This window comes from Erinaceus europaeus, chromosome 10 (genome assembly GCF_950295315.1).
Source record: "Erinaceus europaeus chromosome 10, mEriEur2.1, whole genome shotgun sequence".
Taxonomy (NCBI): Eukaryota; Metazoa; Chordata; class Mammalia; order Eulipotyphla; family Erinaceidae; genus Erinaceus; species Erinaceus europaeus.
Window position 1 is genome coordinate 67,607,895 of NC_080171.1, and position 21,196 is coordinate 67,629,090.

Genomic DNA, 21,196 nt, shown 5'->3' on the forward strand with positions numbered 1-21,196 from the left:
AATTATTAATTAGGATCAATTTGGATTCTAGAATTCTACTTGGAGAAGTCAGAAGGAAAGTACATACGTAAAGAAGAAGAAGAAGAAGGAGGAAGAGGAGGAGGAGAAGGAGGAGAAGGAGAAGGAGAAAGCGGAGGAGGAAAAGGAGGAGGAGGAGAAGGAGAAGGAGAAGAACACGGAGAAGAACAAGGAGAACAAGGAGAAGCAAATTAGCTATCACATCAATCACTATAATGTCATTACACCATACCTTCATCACTGGGAAATAATGACACCTGTTCTGAATGATGACACTGACCATCTATACTAAATATTCAAGTGGTCTCATTAAGATCCTGTAAATGCACACTGATTCTATGTATTTTAAAATATTTTTGGCCAGGGATGAAGTTTAGTATCTAAGACCACAAGACTTGTGTGCCTGATGCCCCAGATCCCACTGTTTGATCTGGGCACCACCATCAGCTAGAGCTGAGCTTTCTCTCTTTCCCTTTTACTCTGCCTCTCCTAAAAATAAATATGTTAAGTTCAGCTTTAAGAACAAGGGAGATAGCATATAATGTATAAGAAGATCCTCATGCCTGAGGCCCAAAAGTCCCAGGATCAACCTTCCAGTACCACCACAAGCAAGAGTTAAGCAGTGCTCTGGTTAAATAAATAAATACATAAATAAATGTGGCTTTAAAAAATAATTGAAAAATATTTTCAATTGCAAAGCAACAGAAGTTATGTGCATTGTTGCTGATCCTTAACGTTCTTGGTTAGTCAGAGGACAAACACAGGCCCAATTTTTCTAAGCATTTGGCTTTACCAAAAGTTAGGGGGGTGGGGGAACAGACTGTGGTGTACCTGGTTAAATGCACATATTACAGTGTGCAGTTACAGGGGCCAGGTGGTTAAGCTCACACAGTACAGTGTGCAAGGATCAAGGTACAAGCCCCTGGTCCTCATCTGGAGGGGGAAAGCTTCATAAGTGGTGAAGCAGGGCTGTAGGTGTCTCTCTGTCTCCTTCCCTCTCTATTTCCCTCATCCCTTCTCAATTTCTCTCTGTCTCTATCAAATAAATAAATAAATAAATAAATATAAATTTTAAAAGAGAGAGAGAACATGCTACAGGATACGGTAACAGGACTTAACCGAACAAGCTGGCTCTCCCTAGTCAAGTACCTATAACAATGTTCATCATCACTCAGTTTTCCTCAGTCATGGGAATAGTGGGGCACAGCATTGCATCTCACTTGTTTACATCCTTTTACCTCTGCTGCTAAGCTTCAGAAAACAAACAAGATACTGATGAATGAGAGTGGTTCTTAGTCGCTTTAGAACAACCCCCTGGAAAGGTTCAAAGAATTGATGGTTTCGCTGGCACCAGAGCTCAGAGGACCACAGACAGAAGTAGCAGAATAGAAAATGCCTTTCCATAGAAGCAACATACCCGCAAGTGTGACGTGTACAAAAACAGAGCTTTACAAATCCTGCTCTCTTCATCTTTGTCTGACATCTTAAACACTGCGCACATCTTCTGAACTTTCATAATCCATTGTTCATATTTCTGTGTTCCAAAATCTCTACTTTGATACTGAGATAATTTATCTGAAAAAAATTCAGTTTATAAAAAATAATAATAATAATAAGTCACTTAAGGTTCTAAGCATGTCTCCTCATATTTCTGTGTTCCAAAATCTCTACTTTGATACTGAGATAATTTATCTGAAAAAAATTCAGTTTATAAAAAATAATAAGAATAATAAGTCACTTAAAGTTCTAAGCATGTCTCCCTCACAAACTTCTTTTTCCACTCTCTGTAAACAACATGCTCTTTCTAAATAGTCTTGGGTTTTCAACATGTGATTATTTACTGAATATCATGTACCAAGAATCAAAGTGCCTAACATTCATAATTTCATTCCATTTTAATTTTTTAGTTTTATAATAATTGTATGTTTAGCCATTACTTAATAAAAAAATATGAAACATCCTTCTTAATTACATGCTACAACTCTGGCTAAATTCAGTCCCATGTGAGGGATCTGACATGTCTGAATGTATAAATTCTATAGATCACTGCAGGAACTACATAGCATTCAGAATGCTCAGAATATCATTCCATTTGTATAGCCCCATTGATAGATATTGCACTATATGGATAAGGAAACTGAAGCCAAGAAAATTAAGCAATGTACCCAATGCCACAAAGTTAGTACATGGGGAGAGTAGGAACCCAAGTCCAGGTGTGTCCAACACCAAAAGTTTTTTTTTCTTTCTTTCTTGATTAGATAAGACAGGCGGAAATTGAGAGTGAAGGGGGACTTAGAGAGGGAGAGAGATATACCTGCAGCCCTGCTTCAGCACTCAAAAAGCTTTCCCCCTACAAGTGGGGAGCAGGGGCTTGAACCAAGTCCTTGCTTAACAAGTTACACCATTACCCAACCATCCCCTGCCCCAACATCAAAGTTTTACTAGCTTTAGGAGCTGATAACCAAAGCAGGACAGAGGTAAAACAATAAAAGAACTAACTTTGTATTTACAAATGAAGAAGCAGTAAATAGAACAGGTCTTGCAAGTCTTATCAGAAGAGATTCACATTTAAAAACCGAAGAAATATGCAGTGGAATTCAACACCAACTCTTCTGCTTTGCTCTAAAATAAGTAAATCATCTGCTTTCCACAGCACCATTTACAGGACCAAACATAGAACAAGTTTCAAAAAGATGCTCAAAAAGATGGATGTGATGGATGTGTGTGTGTGTGTGTGTAGTGTGTGTGTGTGTGTGTGTGTGTGTGTGTGTGTGTGTGTGTGTATGTGTGTGTGTATGTGTGTGTGTAAAGCTCAATGAAGCCTCAGTTTCTTGCTTCAAAACTTAAACATCTGCTGCACTTTGTGTAGGGCTCTAGGGATAATAGATAAGCAGGCTCCTCCCTGTTCTCAAGTGATAGTCTGGGGTCTCCAGTATCAGCTCACAAGGGTTTCTCCGAAAGAGAACAATGCAGTAAAGTTCATAAGAGCTGCACATTTCGGGGGGGGGGGGGGGGAGAAGGATTTTCTCTCATTTCTTGTTTTTTAGTAGTTTTAAACAATATTTATTTATTTGTGAAAGAGCGAAAGAGGAGGAGAGAGAGAAACTAAGCATCACTCTGGCACATGAGATGGCTCTGGCTCATGATTAGTCAACAATTTGTTTGGCTTTGTATGTTAACTCTTTTTTCAGCCACAGGGTTCCAGATGCTACCATGATGCCAACCGGACTTCTCTGGGCAGAATGTGTCCTGGAGCCCCGCTTCCCCAGAGCCCTGCCTCACTAGGGAAAGAGAGAGACAGGCTAGGAGTATGGATCAACCTGCGAACACCCATGTTCAACAGGGAAGCAATTACAGAAGCCAAACCATCCACCTTCTGCACCCCATAATAAACCTGGGTTCATACTCTCAGAGGGATAAAGAATAGGAAAGCTATCAGGGGAGGGGATGGGATGTGGAATTCTGGTGGTGGGAATTGTGTGGAGTTGTACCCCTCTTATCCTATGGTTTTGCCAGGTTTCCTTTTTGTAAAAAAAAAAAAAAAATTAAAGATAAATAAAGGCTCTGGCTCATGAAGTTCTCTGCATCTGACCTCTGCCTGATGGTGGTTTTCATCTCATCTTCCCCTTCCTGCATTTTACATGACTCATGGAAATCCCCATTGCTGTCTACTCTCCAGGTCTTCATACATGCTGCTCCCTCTACCTGAAACATGACTTATCAGCATTGTCTATGCACTCTTGGCCTCTATTGCTGTATTATTGTTATCTAGCTTTGGCTTCACTGTCTGACTAAAAATGTCATGAGAGCAGGGGCTGTGTTTCAGGACCCATGCTGTATTCCCATCACCCAGCATACTGCCTAGCATTGAATGAATGAACGTGATGATCACCAAGGAAGTGCTAAATCGAAGGATTCATATAGGGAAGGCAAAGAAGGAACAACTGGAAAGCTAAGGAGAACCGATCATACAGGCAGGGCTCCAACAGTCAAGCTCTGGAAAGCAAAGGGAGTCAAGCATGATATTGACATGATAAACTGGTGTCTCAGGAAGACTAACCAATTAACAGGGTGGGAGAGTGGAGGAGGATGAGCCAGGTTCAGAGCTATTAGACTAAGTTCTAAAGTAAGTTCTGAAAGGAGAGAAAAAAGAAAAGAAAAGCAAGCACAAGAGGAAACATGAGATGTCTTGCAGCTATCACAAATTCAGCATCTCCACAACTTGAAATTCAGTTTGCACCAGGCAAATCTGCAACTAGCCCTGGAGCCAGGACTAACCTCTAGCATATATACAAATAGATAACAAGCCAGAAGCTGGGGGTGGGTGAGTGGGTGGGGTGAAGCCCAGGTCCTAACTCAGCAGGTGGAATCTCCAAGTAAGAGGCCCCAAATGTCATACAGGTTCTATGTACACTTCAGTGAGTGCTCTGCCCCAGCTGAACCTGAAGTGTCCAAAACAACTTCACAGGAGCAGGGAAAGCCAAATCCTGTCAGCCATTAAATCCTAACACTTACTGCTTCCAATACTTAGCACAAATCTCTCTTCTCCCAAATCTGTCTCAATTGTTTGTTTGGCACTCTTCATCTATTGGTATCCCTGTGAAATTATTAATTAGTTTTAAGTATCTGATCATTTCCCATCATTTTACCTTATAATTCAAATCTATCCATAGTATGGTCTACTAGGCTTTCACTGTCTGCTCCCTATCCCTCTCTCTAGCCTCATTCATTTCTGCTACTGACACGTTAATATTACCACAAGATCCTTGCAGCTCCTACAACTCACAGTGCTCTATCTTCCCTCTATGTGTGATGCTTTTTCTTCCTCTTCCTCTTCCTCTTCCCCTCCCCCTCTTCTTCTTGTAATTCTTTTTTTTTTTTTTGATAGAGACTGAGGAATATTGAGAAGTGAAAGAATAAGAGAAAAAGAGAGAGAAAAGCTGCCCTGCTTTAGCACTCATGAAACTTTCCCACTGCAGTAGGGGACCAGAGACTTGAATCTGGGTCCTTGTGCACTATAATGTGAGCGCTTAACCAGGTAAGCCATCGCCTGGTCCCAAACCTTTTTTTTTTTTAATATAAGAGAACTGTTCTGCTTGGCTTATGCTGGTGCGAGATTGAACCTGGGACTTCAGACCCTCAGGCATTAGAGTCTCTTTGCCTAACTATTATGTTCTCTACCCCTGCCATTTTCTTTCCTTTTTAACTTGGCTGACCCCCTTCAGATTTGTCTAGGGCATCACCTACTCCAGAAACCTTTCTGTGCAACGCAGTTGAGACCAAAGTTCCTAAGTCCTGCCAACATACTCAGTCATGATTTATTATTTATTTATTTATTATTATTATTTATTATTTGAATTATTTAAATGTGATTCTCACTATTGTTTGAATTCTCTTGAGAATGAGGACTATGTTCATAATCTTGGTATTTTTTTAGCACAACAAATATGTGGAGAATGAATGAATAAGCAAATTAATAAAAGGGAAAACAGACTTGATGGCTTCATGAGAGTCTCAAAAAAAGAAAGAATCAAAGATTACCACTAGGCTTGACTCTGAGTCATGATGAGCATAGAGTTTCATTAACCTAAGTAGGGAAGACAGGAAACAAGAAAGCTGTTTTGAAAGGCCAAGAAAGCAATGGACTGATTATATGGTATTTTGGAGGGAGATAAGAAACTGTGCTTAGGTGACAACAACTGCCTCACAAATCATTACTTCCATAAGAAAGAATAAAAATATGTGTTTTCAGGTATGTGTGTTCAACTGGATTGATTTTGCATTTAAAAAAGACAAGCAAAAGATAATAAAGTAAGATTTACAAGTCAATCAACCTCTGGATATAGTTTTGACACTGTATGAACTGCTAGACATTTTCTTGACATTGTATGAACTAAAAAAAAGTGCAAAAAGACACTAGTGAACAGTATCTTGCTATTCTCAGTGTAGAGGATATAAAATGAGGTTTAACCCACTGAAAGATACCTACCGAATTCTTCAAAGACATTCTTCGCCAGATTCTCTGTCTCCTTCATCAGCTGACATATGATGCTTTTAAATCTGTCAGAAGTGCGTGATTGCACTTTCCTGGAAACTACAGTCAAAAGAAAAGTTCATTCTCAGTAAGAGCACACTAAAGTTCAAAGTAGTTATTTCCATTGTTTTCTCTGCCTTTGTTACTTCCTCAGTAAAATCTAAGGCCCCAAACTCACAAGCAGGGAGACTAATTAACATAACAAATGCTCAAAACTTTACAATACTGCAGAGTGCCTATACACTGTTTCTGTTTTCTATGATTTGGATCTATCTTACCTTCTCACTGGAATTTTCCTGATACCTCAACACCAAAGTCTGTGTTCCAAGGAGGCTGGCATCCTTCATGTCTCTCTGCAAATGCCACATTTCTAGCTGACTCTGTTCTTTGTTCTTCCCCCTTAGAGCCTAGCTCCAATGTGAATTGTTCCTAACATTCACTACTGTGTTCTTTAGCACAGCTGTATGCCTCAGGCTGGCATTATTTTCCTCAGGTAATAATAAAAGCCTGCTTTAGGGGTCAGGCAGGGGCCCACCCGATTATGTGCACATAGTACCAATTGCAAGGACCCATGCAAAGATCTGGGTTCAAGTCCCTACTCCCAACCTGTAAGGAATCTGCTTCATGAGTGGTGAAGCAGGTCTGCAGGTGTCTATCTTTCTCTCTCCATCTATCTTTCTCCCAATCTTTCGCTCACCTCTCAATTTCTCTCTGTTCTATCCGATAAAGATGGAAAAAATGGCCACCAGGAGCAGTGAATTTGTAGTGTGATCACCAAGCCCCAGTGATAACCCTGGAGGAACTAATTAATTAATTAATTAAAATAAAAGCCTGCTTACATTTCTGGGGCTTATAAACAATTTCCTCCAACTCTTTCAAGTTGTCTTTGACCGTTGCTATTGCTGATACATCAAGAGAAGCACACACTTTGAGGATATATTCCATTGCTTCAGTTTTGTTTCTGGCATTCCCAACACCAACTGAGGCAGTCAGTCCAAGGATCTGTGAGAGCACCCCTCATCGTTAGATGTCTGAAAAACAGCAGGCCCCTTCCCACAGCCCCTTAATTAACATTTTCCTGTGAAAAAAAAATTTTTTTTCTTACTATCTTCAGATAAAGTAAGAGCATTTTTTTTTCTGCTATTCTTTATGACATTAAAAATGCAAAGGTCCTGTCAGGCAAACTGCTAGAAAAATTCAGGAGTCACCACTCAAGCTACTGGACACTAATCTGCAGAGAAACCAAGAAAGGAAACCTTCGAAGACAGGACTTTTCTCTTCATTACCCTTGTGTCACCTATAACACAAAGAACAGTGTACTGAAAAGGGAAAGGACTGAAATCAGACACACTTCCATTCCAATCTTGGTCATGGCCAGTGACTAAATATTCTTGGGCAAGAATCCTTAACTGTCTGTAAAGTGGGGAAACAATAGTGATTTAGAGTAACAGGGAAGCGATGTAGCACATGTCTTGAATGTATGAGATCTTCAGATCCCTGGCACATCTCAAAGCAAAAAGGACAAAAGGGATGAAACATCATAAATGGCAAAATGATGTTTTTGGTCTCTGCCTCTCTCTCTCTCACAAATAAAATAGTAGCACTGGGAACTCGAGATAACATTTGTAAAATTTGACTTGGGAAGGGGACGTATGGTGGCGTACCAAGTGAAGCACACATAGTACTATGCACAAAGATGTGCACAAGGATCAGGGTTCAACTTCTCCACCCCATAAAGATCTTTGGTCCATACTCCCAGAGGGATAAAGAACGGAGAAGCTGGGGGCCGGGCGGTAGTGCAGCAGGTTAAATGCACATGGAGCAAAGCACACGGACTGGCGTAAGGATTCCAGTTCAAACGAAAAAAAAAGACATCGGGAACAATGGAGTCGTTGTGTAGGCACTTAGCCCCAGCAAAAACCCTTGTGGTTAAATATATATATATATGGTAAAGTTGAGCTGGTCTGGGTAGCTTGATGTTACTGTACATGTGCAATGTTCTCAGTTCATTCTCTGGCATCACATTAAAAAAATAATTCAGTGGTCACCAAATGAATATTTATTAATATTTCTTCCTCTAATAGGCACTTACAAGTATCAAATAATCAATTCATTAGCAGTGAATCTAGTTTTACTGGAGAAGAATAAAATTTTTTTGACTTTTTTTAAACTTTGTATTTATAAAATGGAAATATTGACAAGACTATCTGATAAGAGGGGTACATTTCTCTACACAGTGCCTATCCCACCCCCCAGAGCTCCATACCCAATCCCCTCCCCTGATAGCTTTCCTATTATTTATCCCTCTGGGAGGATGGACTCTGGATCATCATGGGGTATAGAAGGTAGAAGGTCTGGCTTCTGTAATTGCTTCTCCACTGAACATGGGTGTTCACAGGTTGTCTGTCTTTCTCTTTCCCTAGTGGGGCAGGGATCTGGGGAGGCGGGACCCCATGAAACTTTATTCAGACAAAAAGAGAGATAGAAACAGAAAGACTTTCTGGAAAGATACCACAGCACTGAGACTTCCCAGTATGTTGGGGGTATGACAAAGCAGAGGCCTTCCTAAGTGAGCTGCCTTGCTGGTCTTCTTTGCTGGGACTGAAAACAAACAGAAAGAGAAAAGTACAGGAGATAACTTCATTAGCTATGGTCTCCTGCAGCAGATCTAAGGATGCTAAAGCAGACACACAGGAGAGGACCAGAAAGGAGGGTGGGGCCCAGTGTCCTATGGTGGAGGAAGCAGACAAGTTGGTGATGGGTGTTCTGTGCTGTCATCTGCCACAGGGAGATAGGACACTGTACGCCGGTGGCAGCAGGTTTGTCAATTAACCTTTCCCCATAAATGCTATAGTCAAATTTTACAAAGTAAATAAACACAAAGGTGAGTGACCATGTTGTGCCTCAGTATGTACTACCAGAGCACTGTTCAGCTCTGACTTATAGTAGTGCAGGGGACTCAACCTGGGACTTTGAGCCTCAGGCACGAGAGTCTCTTTGCAGAACCATTATGCTATTTTTTTTAAAATATTTATTTATTTATTCCCTTTTGTTGCCCTTGTTGTTGTATTGTTGTAGTTATTATTGTTGTTGTCGTCATTGTTGGATAGGACAGAGAGAAATGGAGAGAGGAGGGGAAGACAGAGAGGAGGAGAGAAAGATAGACACCTGCAGACCTGCTTCACCGCCTGTGAAGTGACTCCCCTGCAGGTGGGGAGCCGGGGTTCGAACCGGGATTCTTATGCCGGTCCTTGTGCTTTGCGCCACCTACCATTATGCTATTTACCCCAGCCCTTCGTACTGCACTTTGCATACGTGAGGTCCCAAGTTTGATCCTCAGTGTTGCTAGAATGATGCTCAGTTATCTTTCTCTCCCCATCTTTATTTTACTTGTGAATAAATAAATCTTAAAAGTAAGTTCTTCTGAGGAATCAGGCGGTAGCACAGCAGATTAAGCACACATGGTGCGAAGCTCAAGGATCCCCACCTGCAGGGAGGTCGCTTCACAGGCGGTGAAACAGGTCTGCAGGTGTCTCTCTTTCTTTCCCCCTCTCTGTCTTCCCCTCCTCTCTCCATTTCTCTCTGTCCTATCCAACAACGATGACATCAATAACAACAGCAATAATGACTACAACAATAATAAAAAACAACAACAAGGGTAACAAAAAGGGAAAATAAATAAATATTTTTTAAGAGTAAGTTCTTCTGTAAAACATTAATCCCCCAATAAATAATAATAATAATAACGGTACGTTCTAATGGCCAGGCAGTGGTGCACCTGATTGAGTGTACATATTACTATGTATAAGGACCAGGGTTCAAGACTCCCCACCACCACCCACTTTTGGTCCCCACCTATATTCAAAAAGGCTCGCAAGCAGCGAAGCAGTGATGCAGGTGTCTCTCTGTCTTTCTTTCTCTCTCCCCCCATTGCCTCCCTTTCCTCTCAATTTCTCCCTGTCCCATCAAATTAAGTAAATAAAACTTAAAATACCTTTAAAAAAAATTAAGCGAATCCTGTGTTAACAGGGTTTCTGGAAGGTGAAAGCCTTATTATTCGTTTTTAATTATTATTTTTATATTGGTTAGAGACAGAGAGAAATCAAGAGGGGGGAGATAGAGAGGAAGAGATACAGAGAGACATCCACAGCCCTGACTCATCATTCAGGAAGCTTCCCCCCTAAGAAGAATAAGATTTTATTCTTTTACTTTATTCTAGAAGAATAAAATCTTTAAGAAATGTGATTTTGAGATCCTGAAGTAGCATACCTGATTGAGTGCACACATTACCAAATGCAAGGAGCCAGGTTCGAGCCACCCCTGGCCCTGAATACAAGGAGTAAATGTCACCAGTGGTGAAGCAGTGCTGCAGGTCTCTTTTTCTCTCCCTCTCTATCCTTCCCCTCTCAATTTCTCTCTGTCCTACTAAACAAGTAAAACTGTAAAATGTGATTACTACTGAATTTTGTCTGTTGGCACCATTCACTGAGTTTTTCTTAGCCTGAACAGGTAATTATCTTTCCTAAACAGGTAATTATTAAGGATGGAGAATTTGGCATAAATGAGTGATATACTATAAATTCACAGCTTCCAACATCGTTCAGGCCTTAAACATGGCCAAAGCCTTCTTTGATATACTCCTCTCAGCTCTCTCTCTCACCCAAATCCTTTTCATGCCTCACTCTAGATTCCTTACCACACCCCTCACAACCCATTCCTACTTTGATTATTTTCAACAAAAAGATCTTCCTCTTCTACATTTAAGAGAAAGAAAAGGTTATGCACTGGGTATAGCCCATCCTTCCTGTCCTCATTTAAGAACTATCTTTTGTCTTGACTCTTCACTCTGTCCCCTCTGATAACACCAAAAATGGTGTTCCATATATTTGATTCTCCCATGAACTCTATTCTCTTCTGGAAACTTGTGCTAGCAACCAATTCTTCTTGTCCATCCTATCTCATCTACTATTTCTGCTATTCACTGCTACTTCTTCTTCTCCTCCTCCTCCCTCTTTCCCACCCCTTCCCCCTCTTCTACCCCCTCTCCTCCTCCTTTTTTATTTCTCCATTGCCACCACTGTTATTGCTAGAGCTTGGTGAGTATACTACAAATCCACCATTCCCATCACCCACTTATTCTCTTTTCTTGTTTTTTTTTTCTTTTTCAGAAAGAGAGAAATTGAAAGAAGAGTAGGGGAGAGAGAGGGAGAGAGACACCAGCAGCCCTGCTTCACCCTTGCAGGTGGAGACCAGGGGCTTAGACCTGGGTCCTTGTGCATGGTAGCATGTGTGCTTAACTGGGTGTACCACCACCTGGCCCCACTACTTCACATTCTAAACTCAAGACACACTGCAAAGCCTCAAGATATTTAAGCATGCCAGGCTCTTTCACATCTCTGTACCTCTAAATATAGGTAGCCTTTAATGATAAGGGCCCAGTTATCAGCCTACTAAACAAGTGTTAGCTTTTGCTTAACCTAACTTTTGTTAGGTCTTATAAACTCTCATAGCACACTTAGGAACTCTTCCACTCCTGTTCTGTCTACAACTTGTAACTATCTCAGTAGTGTGCCATCCAGATAAATGATGACATAATTCTTATATGTCCGGTTCCTCATGAAATTTAAGCTGCTTGAGGTCAAGAAATATGTTTTCCTGTTTGTATCTCTAGTTAGCCAACTAAGCACAGGACACAACACAGAGAGGCATCTAAGACACATTTGTCAAGTATATAAATGAAGGGACAAATCAGAATTAGCCAATAAATTGTACAATATGGACTCAAGACTCGTAAGCAGGATTTCGGAAGATTATAGGTCTTCTGAGGTACCTGGGGGAGTGGCTCTGAAGATCCTCCAAGTTTTTGGTCTAGGTAATTAAACATGATCATGTTATAAGGATGGAGTTTACTGGTATTGTGGCATTCATCAAAAATCATTAAAGTAAAGACAGAGAGGGATGGAATGGTCCTGTGGTTAAGGCTGTTGACAAGAATCTGTGGAGTTAAAATGATGATGTCATTGTTCTCAACAATCTGCTCCACTGAAATGGATTCAACTGTTGCTCCACAAACGCCAGCAACTTTGTACCTGGGAAACAACAAATACTTTCTGTTACCAATCATTAGATGAGTGAGAAGTCACCAAGGTGTGAAACACTAAATCAGAGACTCAAGTGACTAAGTTTTCCCTAGTTCCAGACTATATCTGGAGATATGTAAATTAAGTGCTCTGAACCTGACAACGTAGCACATGATTAATAAACACAAGTGTGAATAGTGTTTATTCATTCTTTCAAGCTACCAAGAATAAAAAATTAGTATATGTAAAGAAAATGGCCATGTGAAATAAACTATAAAATGTTCAACTGTGCCAGAAAAAAATGTATGGTAAGTCATTTACTCTGTATCCATGAGTTAACCAACATAAACCAGGATTTCAGGTATACTTAATAACTAAGAGTAACTCCATGAGGAACTTACCTCTAGGTTATATAAAACAATCTGTCTAAGTATTTTAAAAGGACAGTTTTCCAGAAACAAAACAAAGCAGGGGACATCAGTTATATGGAGCATGAGAAAAAGAAGCTGGAGCAACTGTTATACCTACCCACGTCTTTCAAAATATTTTGAGAACACGAATTTCTGCTGTTCATACACTGGAAGCTTATTAGCAAAAAAGACAACCTTTCCCTTTTTTCCTTGTGGAAAATTTCCAAGATGATGTTCACATATAAGAACTGAAATGAAGGTTTTTCCACAACCTTTTAACACAAAGAGAAAAAGAAAGCATGTAACCAATATTATACTAAAATATTTCTATAGAAGAGGAATTATTTGGGGGCTCCCAAAAGGAATTATTTGGGGGCTCCACAAGGCTGACTACTACAAAAATAGCACAGATGAGTTAACAAACACAGAATTTGGAGGCTGGGTAATGGTGAACCCAGCAGAGTGTACAGGTTATGTGCAAGAACCCAGGGGCTAAAGGGCTCCCATCCCCATCTTCAGGGAAGAAGCTTCACAAGTGGTGAAGCAGTGCTGCAGACCTCTTTCTCTCTCTGTCACTATCTCCCCAGCTGCATTCAATTTCTCTCTGTCCTATCAAAAAGAGAGATAGAAAAAAAGAAAAAGGGAAAAAATATAAAATGCCACCAGAAGCAGTGAATGTGTGGTGTAGGCACCTAGTCCCAGCAATAACCCTGGTGGTAAATTAAAAAATAAATGCAGAATTTTCGCCATGACTGAAAATCATCAAGATATTTCCTCATTAAAATACATTCAAAGCAAGGTCTAAGAGTCAGAGCTGTAGCTCAGTTGTAGAGATGCTGGGGTGGGGAGATAACACAATGATTATGCAAAAAGACTTTCATGCCTCAGATTCTAAGGTCTCAGGTTCAATCTTCAGCACCACCATAAGCCAGAATTGAGCAGGGCTCTCTCTGGTAAAAAAACAAAACAAAACAAGGGGGTCTGGTAGTAGCACACCAGATTAAGCAAGGACTTAGGTTTAAACTCCCAGTCTCCACCTGCAGAAGTGAAGTTTTGTAAGTAGTAAGACAATGCTGCAGGTGTTTTTCTGCCTCTCTCTCCTCCTCTCTATCCCCTTTCCTCTCAATTTCACTCTGTCCAATCAAATAAAAATAAATTAATTAAAAGAAAGCAAAAGACAAGGTCTAAAGCAAAGCAAACTAAAGTGGGAGGGGCATCTTCCTTTCTCACCTCTGGTTCCTTAAAATACCTTGAGAATACATTTTAAAGGGCTGTTTTTCTTAAAAGATAGGTGAACAATAAAAAACTGAAAATTGTTCATTTCCCCCAGATTTTAGGGAAAAAAATTGATCAAGCATGCAAAAAAAAAAAATCTGTAAGTCATGGCAGATGGCTTACCAGTAGGAGCACATATGATTGTGTTTTTTCCTTCCTGAGCAGGCAAAGCAAGCTCTAGTTGGTAATTTCTTGGTTTGTGTGGGCTGTTAGACTGAGGAACTTCTGTAACACAAAAGGAACACAAATACCAAATAGTTACTACTTTGGAGATTCAAGGTAACAACTATAGTAAAATAGGAAATCAGAGGACAGCAAGAAACACCTCACTGAAGAAAGTTTATAACTCCTTTCTCTTATTAATCTTTCCACTTTTCCACTGATTTGAATGGCAGAATTATCACTCAGTGACAAAGTGTGGATAGGGAATAGTAAAACCAAGTAAAAAACAAAAACAAAACAACTTCATAAATATTTCCTTTTTAAACAGTCATAGATTAGCCTAGTTAGGAAACAGAAGCAAGAATGCTTAACATACAGCAAGACAGATCGCCACTAGTAAAAGGAAATAAATGAAATGTTACATGAAACAAACACCACCAATTACCTCAAGATTTCTGTAAAATATCAAACTATAAATACTGATTTTCCAAAGACAGTATCTTCCTATTGTACAGCCATACTTCAAGATTCTGTAGGCTCTCGTGTAGCATTTTCTCTCAAAGGAACCAGTTTTAAGAAATAATGAGAGGTGTTATCTAGCATACATACATAGATGTGATAAAGAAAAAGCAAGGCTGGTACCTGAAACAGGACATGAATTCTGACTAAGATTCACATATTCTGCTTCTTCCTGGTAGACAATCTGTATGTCAAAAGTTTCTGTTTCATCATCCTTCATATCTTTAGTTTCAACATCTTCTAAACCTTCATAGAACAAAAACAAACAGAAATCTCAGAATCTCACATGATTGAATCCTCCCATCCCTCAGGGCTCTTCTTGGCAATATCCTACCTTTCTCCACAATCCACAGTTCACTGAAATTGCTCTCTTCTTTCTCTAAAGCAATTTTCAACACCTTTGGCCAGTTCTCCTTGTCTGATCTGAGAAGGCATTCAACCATTTTCTCTGCACCTGCCATCATCCCCTTGTTGGAACAAACCTTAAGCAAGAAAACTGCTGTTGACTGCTCAGTTGTATCAAAAGTTTATGTACCTGTATGAACTTTTAGAAAAATCAATACAAACACATCTGGTTTGAAATCATTATATACTATGTCTCAATAGGTCTTACTTTTGACCCATCCAACAGTCTTTTTTAAACCACAGCTCTGCTCAAACAATAATAATAATGACAACAATGATAAAAGCCACAAGGACAGCAAAAAGGAAAATAAATAAAATATTTATATATATATAAATAAAATATTTATTTTATATATATATTGATAGAACCAGAAAGAAACTGAAAAGGGAGAGGGAGGGAGGAAGGGAGAAAGAGAGACACCTACAGACCTCAAGTATTTACTATTAAGACCTAGACATCCTCCTCTCAGACTCCCTACTTCACTTCCCTCAATCACTCAACCAACTACACAAAAGAAATTAAGCTATATCTGCTCATCTCCACTGACAACATCAGCATTATTGTTACCCAATAATTTTAGAAGAAATACTGTATACAACTGACAAAGAGATATACTGGCTATATATATATATATCAACTAAAGGATAATTATTGTCCCTAGACAATCTTTATTAAAATCATCAAACAAGTAAATGCAGTAACACTTAAGGGTAACTTAGACCTCACTAAAATCCTAGTTGTGTTTTCTCCCTAACTTAAGTCCCAACCCCACAAACCTAATGCCAGATTGGACACAACAGATGGCACTCAATACTGAAACAACTGGGAGAAAGTCTAAACCCCTCAGATAAAGAAAGGGCTACAAAAGCTGGATAAGGCCAAGAGACTGGTTCACTTAATGATGACTTTTTGGTCAATACCAAGCCAACCCATCACCTGGGGCCATAGTCAGAGATTTCCAAATAGATATGATGGGCCTAGGCTCTAATAGATCCCTCTCTCCACCATCACTGGTCACCTGCTCAGGAACATCATTATAAGCCTCTTGTGGGCCTCTCCAGGACCTTTCCTCACTATAAAGTATCCAAAGGGAGGTTTGGTCATCCTCCCCCGCCACATGAGGAATATTGGTCCTGAAATGAGTGCAGCCTAGAATGTTCCCAGCTATGGTCATGAACTGTGAGCTCAGATTGACAGGGACTCAGAGGTTACACAGGCTCTTTTGCTAAATATGAATATATATGAGCCCTGGGACAGATCAATGAGGTAAACAGTCAATTTTACTTATGTATTTTCTTCAAGTTTGAGAGCTGCTCTCTCTGCCTTAATCCATCTTTCTAGCCCTATTCTCAATTCTGAGATCATTTACCTAGACAATATTTTTAGTTTACCTGCATGTGAGTTATCAAGCTCAAGCAAAAAATTACTAAAGTCACGGGCCCCTAGGAACATACCTAAAATAAACTTCCAAGCTTCTTTCCCCCACAAGGTCTCTAATCTCATCTGCCCTGTTCCTACTTTTTGGTTCCTGTTTACTAAAATTTTGTGCTGCTTTATATTTTACTGCCTTTCAGCCACCAAGTTAAAGACACTGCTATGATTCCATCCTGACTTCCCTGAGCAGACAATGTCATCAATGTGTCCCAGAAACTCACCTCTCCAGAGCTCTACCCCACTAGGGAAAGATAGAAATAGACTGGGGGTAGAGATTGACCTGCCAATGCCCATGTCCAGCAGAGAAGCAATTAAAGCCAGAATTCTCACGTTCTGCACCCCAAGAAGAATTTTGATCCATACTCCCAGAGAGGGAAATATTAGGGGAAGATGACCAGAGGTCTCTGAACTCCAATTCATCAGGACCCAGAGAGAGAAGGGGGAAAAAAGAAAAGACATTCAGAAGTAATAGTGGGTATGGGTATGACTTAGAAAGGAAGAGAAGGCAGGACCATAGCAAAAATGGGCAAATATATATAAGTATAAATAGTTATAGAAGTTATAGTCTACCCATATCTGTGACCTGGGAGAACTACACCAGTTTCCAATGGAGGGAATAGTATGGAATTATACCCTTTTTATCTCATAATTTTGTAAATAAATTTATTAAATAACTAATGAAAATAAATAAATAAGCAAAGTTTTTTAGAAATTGCTCCATTCACAATTTAAAGTACTACTCTAGGTAACTGTGCCTTATATTGAGGACTCTTATAGAGTTTGAATATCTTAATCAGGATTAAACAATGTAGAAAGGAAAAAATTCCCACATTCTAACTATTCCCCCAACTCATTATTTTATAATAATTAAATTACCTGTAGAATCTCTTCACATTCTTGACTAATTAAGCATCCAGAAATATCAGGAAGGATATCTCTTGGGTTAATTCTGTTTTTAAATTCTGGTTGTAGACGCTTTAAAAGTGATCGATAGTCCTCCAATTGGTCAATTTTTTGAAAATCCCAACTTTCAATGGCCTCACAAAGTCCAGAATAGCCTGAAAAGAAAGAACAAAACAGGACTTCTATAAGAATAACCTTAAAATACTTTGGCAAGTACTACTATGCATCAACACACATACATGTCTGACTGTATAGGGACACAGCTTACAAATCTCTGTTATCAGTTTATTCATTTACATGCAGTAGCAAATGAGACTTTGGATCTCATCTATGCACTCTGTTGCTGAGTCCTACTCAGCAGTAGAAAAGATGATATTGTGTCCTTTGGGATAAAATGGATGGAACTAGAGAAGATTAGGCTCAGTGGAGTAAGGAGGTAAAGAACCAACTACAGGACTCTTTCGCTCATATGCAGAATTTGAAGAACTGAACTTGAAAACTAACAAACAAAAAAGTCAACCCATATCCAAGACTATGGAAAACTATAGTGGTTATCTGGGGTGGGGGTGGGGGTAGGGGTGCCGGAGTCGGTGATGGGGGACACACAGATCTTTGGTGGTGGGAAAGGTGTGATATTATAACTCTATTAACTCATAATCTCAAAAATTAATTTAATTTAATTAATTTTAATTTAATTTAACATGTAGTTGGGGGCATATTTAATACTTCAAGTTCTCTGTCTAGACCATAGTTCTGAGTATACATATTTTCTTTAGCCTATGTATTTAATGTTTCAGATTTATAAGATGATCAAATTCTTAAATTTGAGCTTAAATTGTTAAGGAGCTCTAAATATATATTTGTATATATAGTTTTTAAATGTCTAAGTTATCTACAACTTTTGACCAGATAGGTCAAAATCATTTGGCCCTGTCAGTATCTAAGATAGGTGATTAATAGATAGCCCCTAGAGGGCACAAAGCATAGTGAGGTCAAGTATATTCCAGTAGGTCCCCACCACTGGGTTTTCATAGAAAAACAAAACCCCATCTAACTTGGTTATAATAATAATTAACTATTACTATTTTACTCTTTCTTTTTTTAAAAAAATACTTATTTATTTTCCCTTTTGTTGCCCTTGTTATTTTTCATTATTGTTGTAGTTATTGATGTCATTGTTGTTAGATAGGACAGAGAGAAATGAAGAGAGGAGGGGAAGACAGAGAGTGGGAGTGAAAGACAGACACCTGCAGACCTGCTTCACCACCTGTGAAGAGACTCCCCTGCAGGTGGGGAGCCGGGGGCTCGAACCAGGATCCTTATGTCGGTCCTTGCGCTTTGTGCCACGTGCGCTTAATCTACTGCACTACCACCCGACTCCCTATTTGACTCTTGCTAAGACTGTAAGGAACCCTTCCCATTCTTTAAGATCCTTATTTCTCCTAGTTCTGGAATATCTAAGAAAAAATAATTTCTAACTGCAAAACCCAAGACTGCTAAGATTCTCCAACAAAAATTACTAGGCTTGTCCCTACTCTTTGTTGGACTAACAAGAGCATAGCATTACAATGAACATATAGAAATGTACTACCAAGGATCCAGGCTCAAGCCCCTAGTCCCTACCTGCAGGGGAAAAGCTTCAAAAATGGCAAAGCAGGGCTGCAGGTGTCTTTCTCCCTCTTTCCCTCTCTATCTACCAGCCCCTCTCAATTTCTCTCTGTTTCTATCAAATAAACAAGTAAATAAAAACAAAAAAGATTTGAAAAAAGTGTAGGCAAACAGTTTTATTCTACTATAGAATTTGCTATAAATGTAAGGTAAGTTTTTAAGATTAATTGTGCCTTTTTAAAACAAGAACACTGTTTTATTATTATTTTTATTTTATTTTATTTATTTTTGCCTCCAGGGTTATTGCTGGGGCTCAGTGCCTGCACTACAAATCCATTGCTCCTGGAGGCTATTTTTTCCCATTTTGTTGCTGTCATTATCGTTATTGCTGCCACTGATGTTCTTGGATAGGATAGAGAGAAATCAAGAGAGGAGGGGAGACAGAGAGGAGGAGAGGACAGATATCTGCAGACCTGCTTCACCGCCTGTGAAGCGGCCTCCCTGCAGGTGGGGAGCTGCGAGCTTGAACCAGGATACTTATGCTGGTCCTTGAGCTTTGCACCACATGCATTTAACCCGTTGCGATACAGTCAGACCCCCGTAAAAAAAAAAAAAAAAAAGAAATGTACTACCAAACTTAAAAACTAGGATATTCTAATACTTTTGTTGGTATGTACATCCTCTTTCCCATCCTTCTATTTTCCTACAAAGATTTAATTTAATGTATACCACTCCCTGGATTTTTTTTTATTAGCTGAATGGCATTTGCTTGATTCTCTAAACAATACATGCTTAATTTTGCCTGTTTGAAACTTTATAAATACAGTCTACTAAATATAATTTTCTCTGATTTACTAAAACATTTAATATTATATTTCTAATCTTTGCCTGTGTTGCTATCTATGGATGTGTTCATACATTTTCATTGCAATGTAATGGACCACCATATGAATATTATAAAATTCATTTTAGGCTGGGGAGATAGTGCAATGGTCTTACCTGAGGCTCCAAGGTCCTAGGTTCAGTCCTCAGTCAATACCATAAGCCAGTGATGAGTAATGGTCTGGGGTTCTCTCTCTTTCTCTGTCTCTCTCTCTCCCCCCCATATATAGTTAGTTATAGTAATCTTTCACCTCTTTTTTTATCTTTCACCTCTTATTTCTCATAGCAGTATCACTTCCAATTCCATCCAATTTGTCCCAAACAATACAATGTCATCTTTTTAATTGCAGAGTAGTATTCCATTGAATATATGTCCATAACATTTTTTTTGCCTCCAGGCTTATCGCTGGGGCTCAGTGCCTGCACTATGAATCCACTGCTCCTGGAGGCCATTTTTTCCCCTTTTGTTGCCCTTGTTGTTTATTATTGTTGTTATTGTTGTTGTTGCTGTTGTTATTGGATAGGACAGAGATAAATGGAGAGAGGAGGGGAAGACAGAGAGAGGGAGAAAAAGATGGACACCTGCAGACCTGCTTCACTGCCTGTGAAGCGGCCCCCTGCAGGTGGGAAGGCACAAGTCCCAGGTACAATCCCCGGCACCACCATAAACCAGAGCTGAGTAGTACTCTAGTTAAAACAAAAAACAACAACAAAAAAAACATGCATTCTAAACAGCTGAAGAGACAGCTCACTGAGTAGGATGCCTGCATTACCAGGCAGATAACCCAGGTTCACACTCCAGTACCACACAGGAGGTGTCAAGACTATGGCAGAAGCTTCAGTGTAGTGGTGGTATTCCTTGCTCAGTGATCTTTAAATATACTGTTTCCAAAAATATGTGAATCTACTTGAGGGCTCAGTATTCTATTTCATTTGTCACATGACTGATACCAAGACCAAGATTACACTGTCTCCGTGCTTAAGATTTTCTCTTTTTTTTTTAACTTTAATTATATGAAAGAGAATGAGAGAGAGAGAGAATAAGAACGTGGATAATTAATCTTGGCCTTGGCTTATGGTGGTGATAGGGACTGAACCTGGGACCTCAGGGCCTCAGGCATTTAAGTCTTTTGCTATTATGCTATCTCCCAAGCATCACTCCCCATTATTTTCTAATACAGCAAATTTTTATACCTAGAAAGTGTAACCACAATCTACTTAAGTCTTCTTTAGGGGTATCTTGACTATTCTCAGGTCATAATTATTCCATATATATATGAATCAGTTTGCCAAGCTCATGAAAAGGCATGTTGGATATTTATTAGAACTGTATTGAACATACAAATCACTGTAGGAAGAAGTTACACCTTGCTTTCATATGTATTTTTTCAAATGTATATTTTTGTATGTATTTTTTATGGTAGATGTTTCCACTTGGGATTTTCAAAATAACTTTCCATAGCAT

The 21,196-nt window shown here is 39.3% G+C and overlaps 1 protein-coding gene across 1 annotated transcript in view; it reads right to left on the reverse strand.

Annotated features, from left to right (window-relative positions):
- Positions 1-21,196, reverse strand: part of RIGI (RNA sensor RIG-I) — a 46,874-nt gene that overhangs the window by 18,983 nt on the left and 6,695 nt on the right. Inside the window, exons 3-11 of the mRNA XM_016191771.2 lie at positions 17,215-17,396; positions 14,833-14,980; positions 14,622-14,744; positions 13,941-14,042; positions 12,661-12,814; positions 11,883-12,141; positions 6,892-7,054; positions 6,008-6,112; positions 1,436-1,593 (exon numbers count right to left, since the gene is read on the reverse strand). Of these exons, the coding sequence (XP_016047257.1) occupies positions 1,436-1,593; positions 6,008-6,112; positions 6,892-7,054; positions 11,883-12,141; positions 12,661-12,814; positions 13,941-14,042; positions 14,622-14,744; positions 14,833-14,980; positions 17,215-17,396 (1,394 nt within the window). The remainder of the gene's footprint in view (positions 1-1,435; positions 1,594-6,007; positions 6,113-6,891; positions 7,055-11,882; positions 12,142-12,660; positions 12,815-13,940; positions 14,043-14,621; positions 14,745-14,832; positions 14,981-17,214; positions 17,397-21,196) is intronic.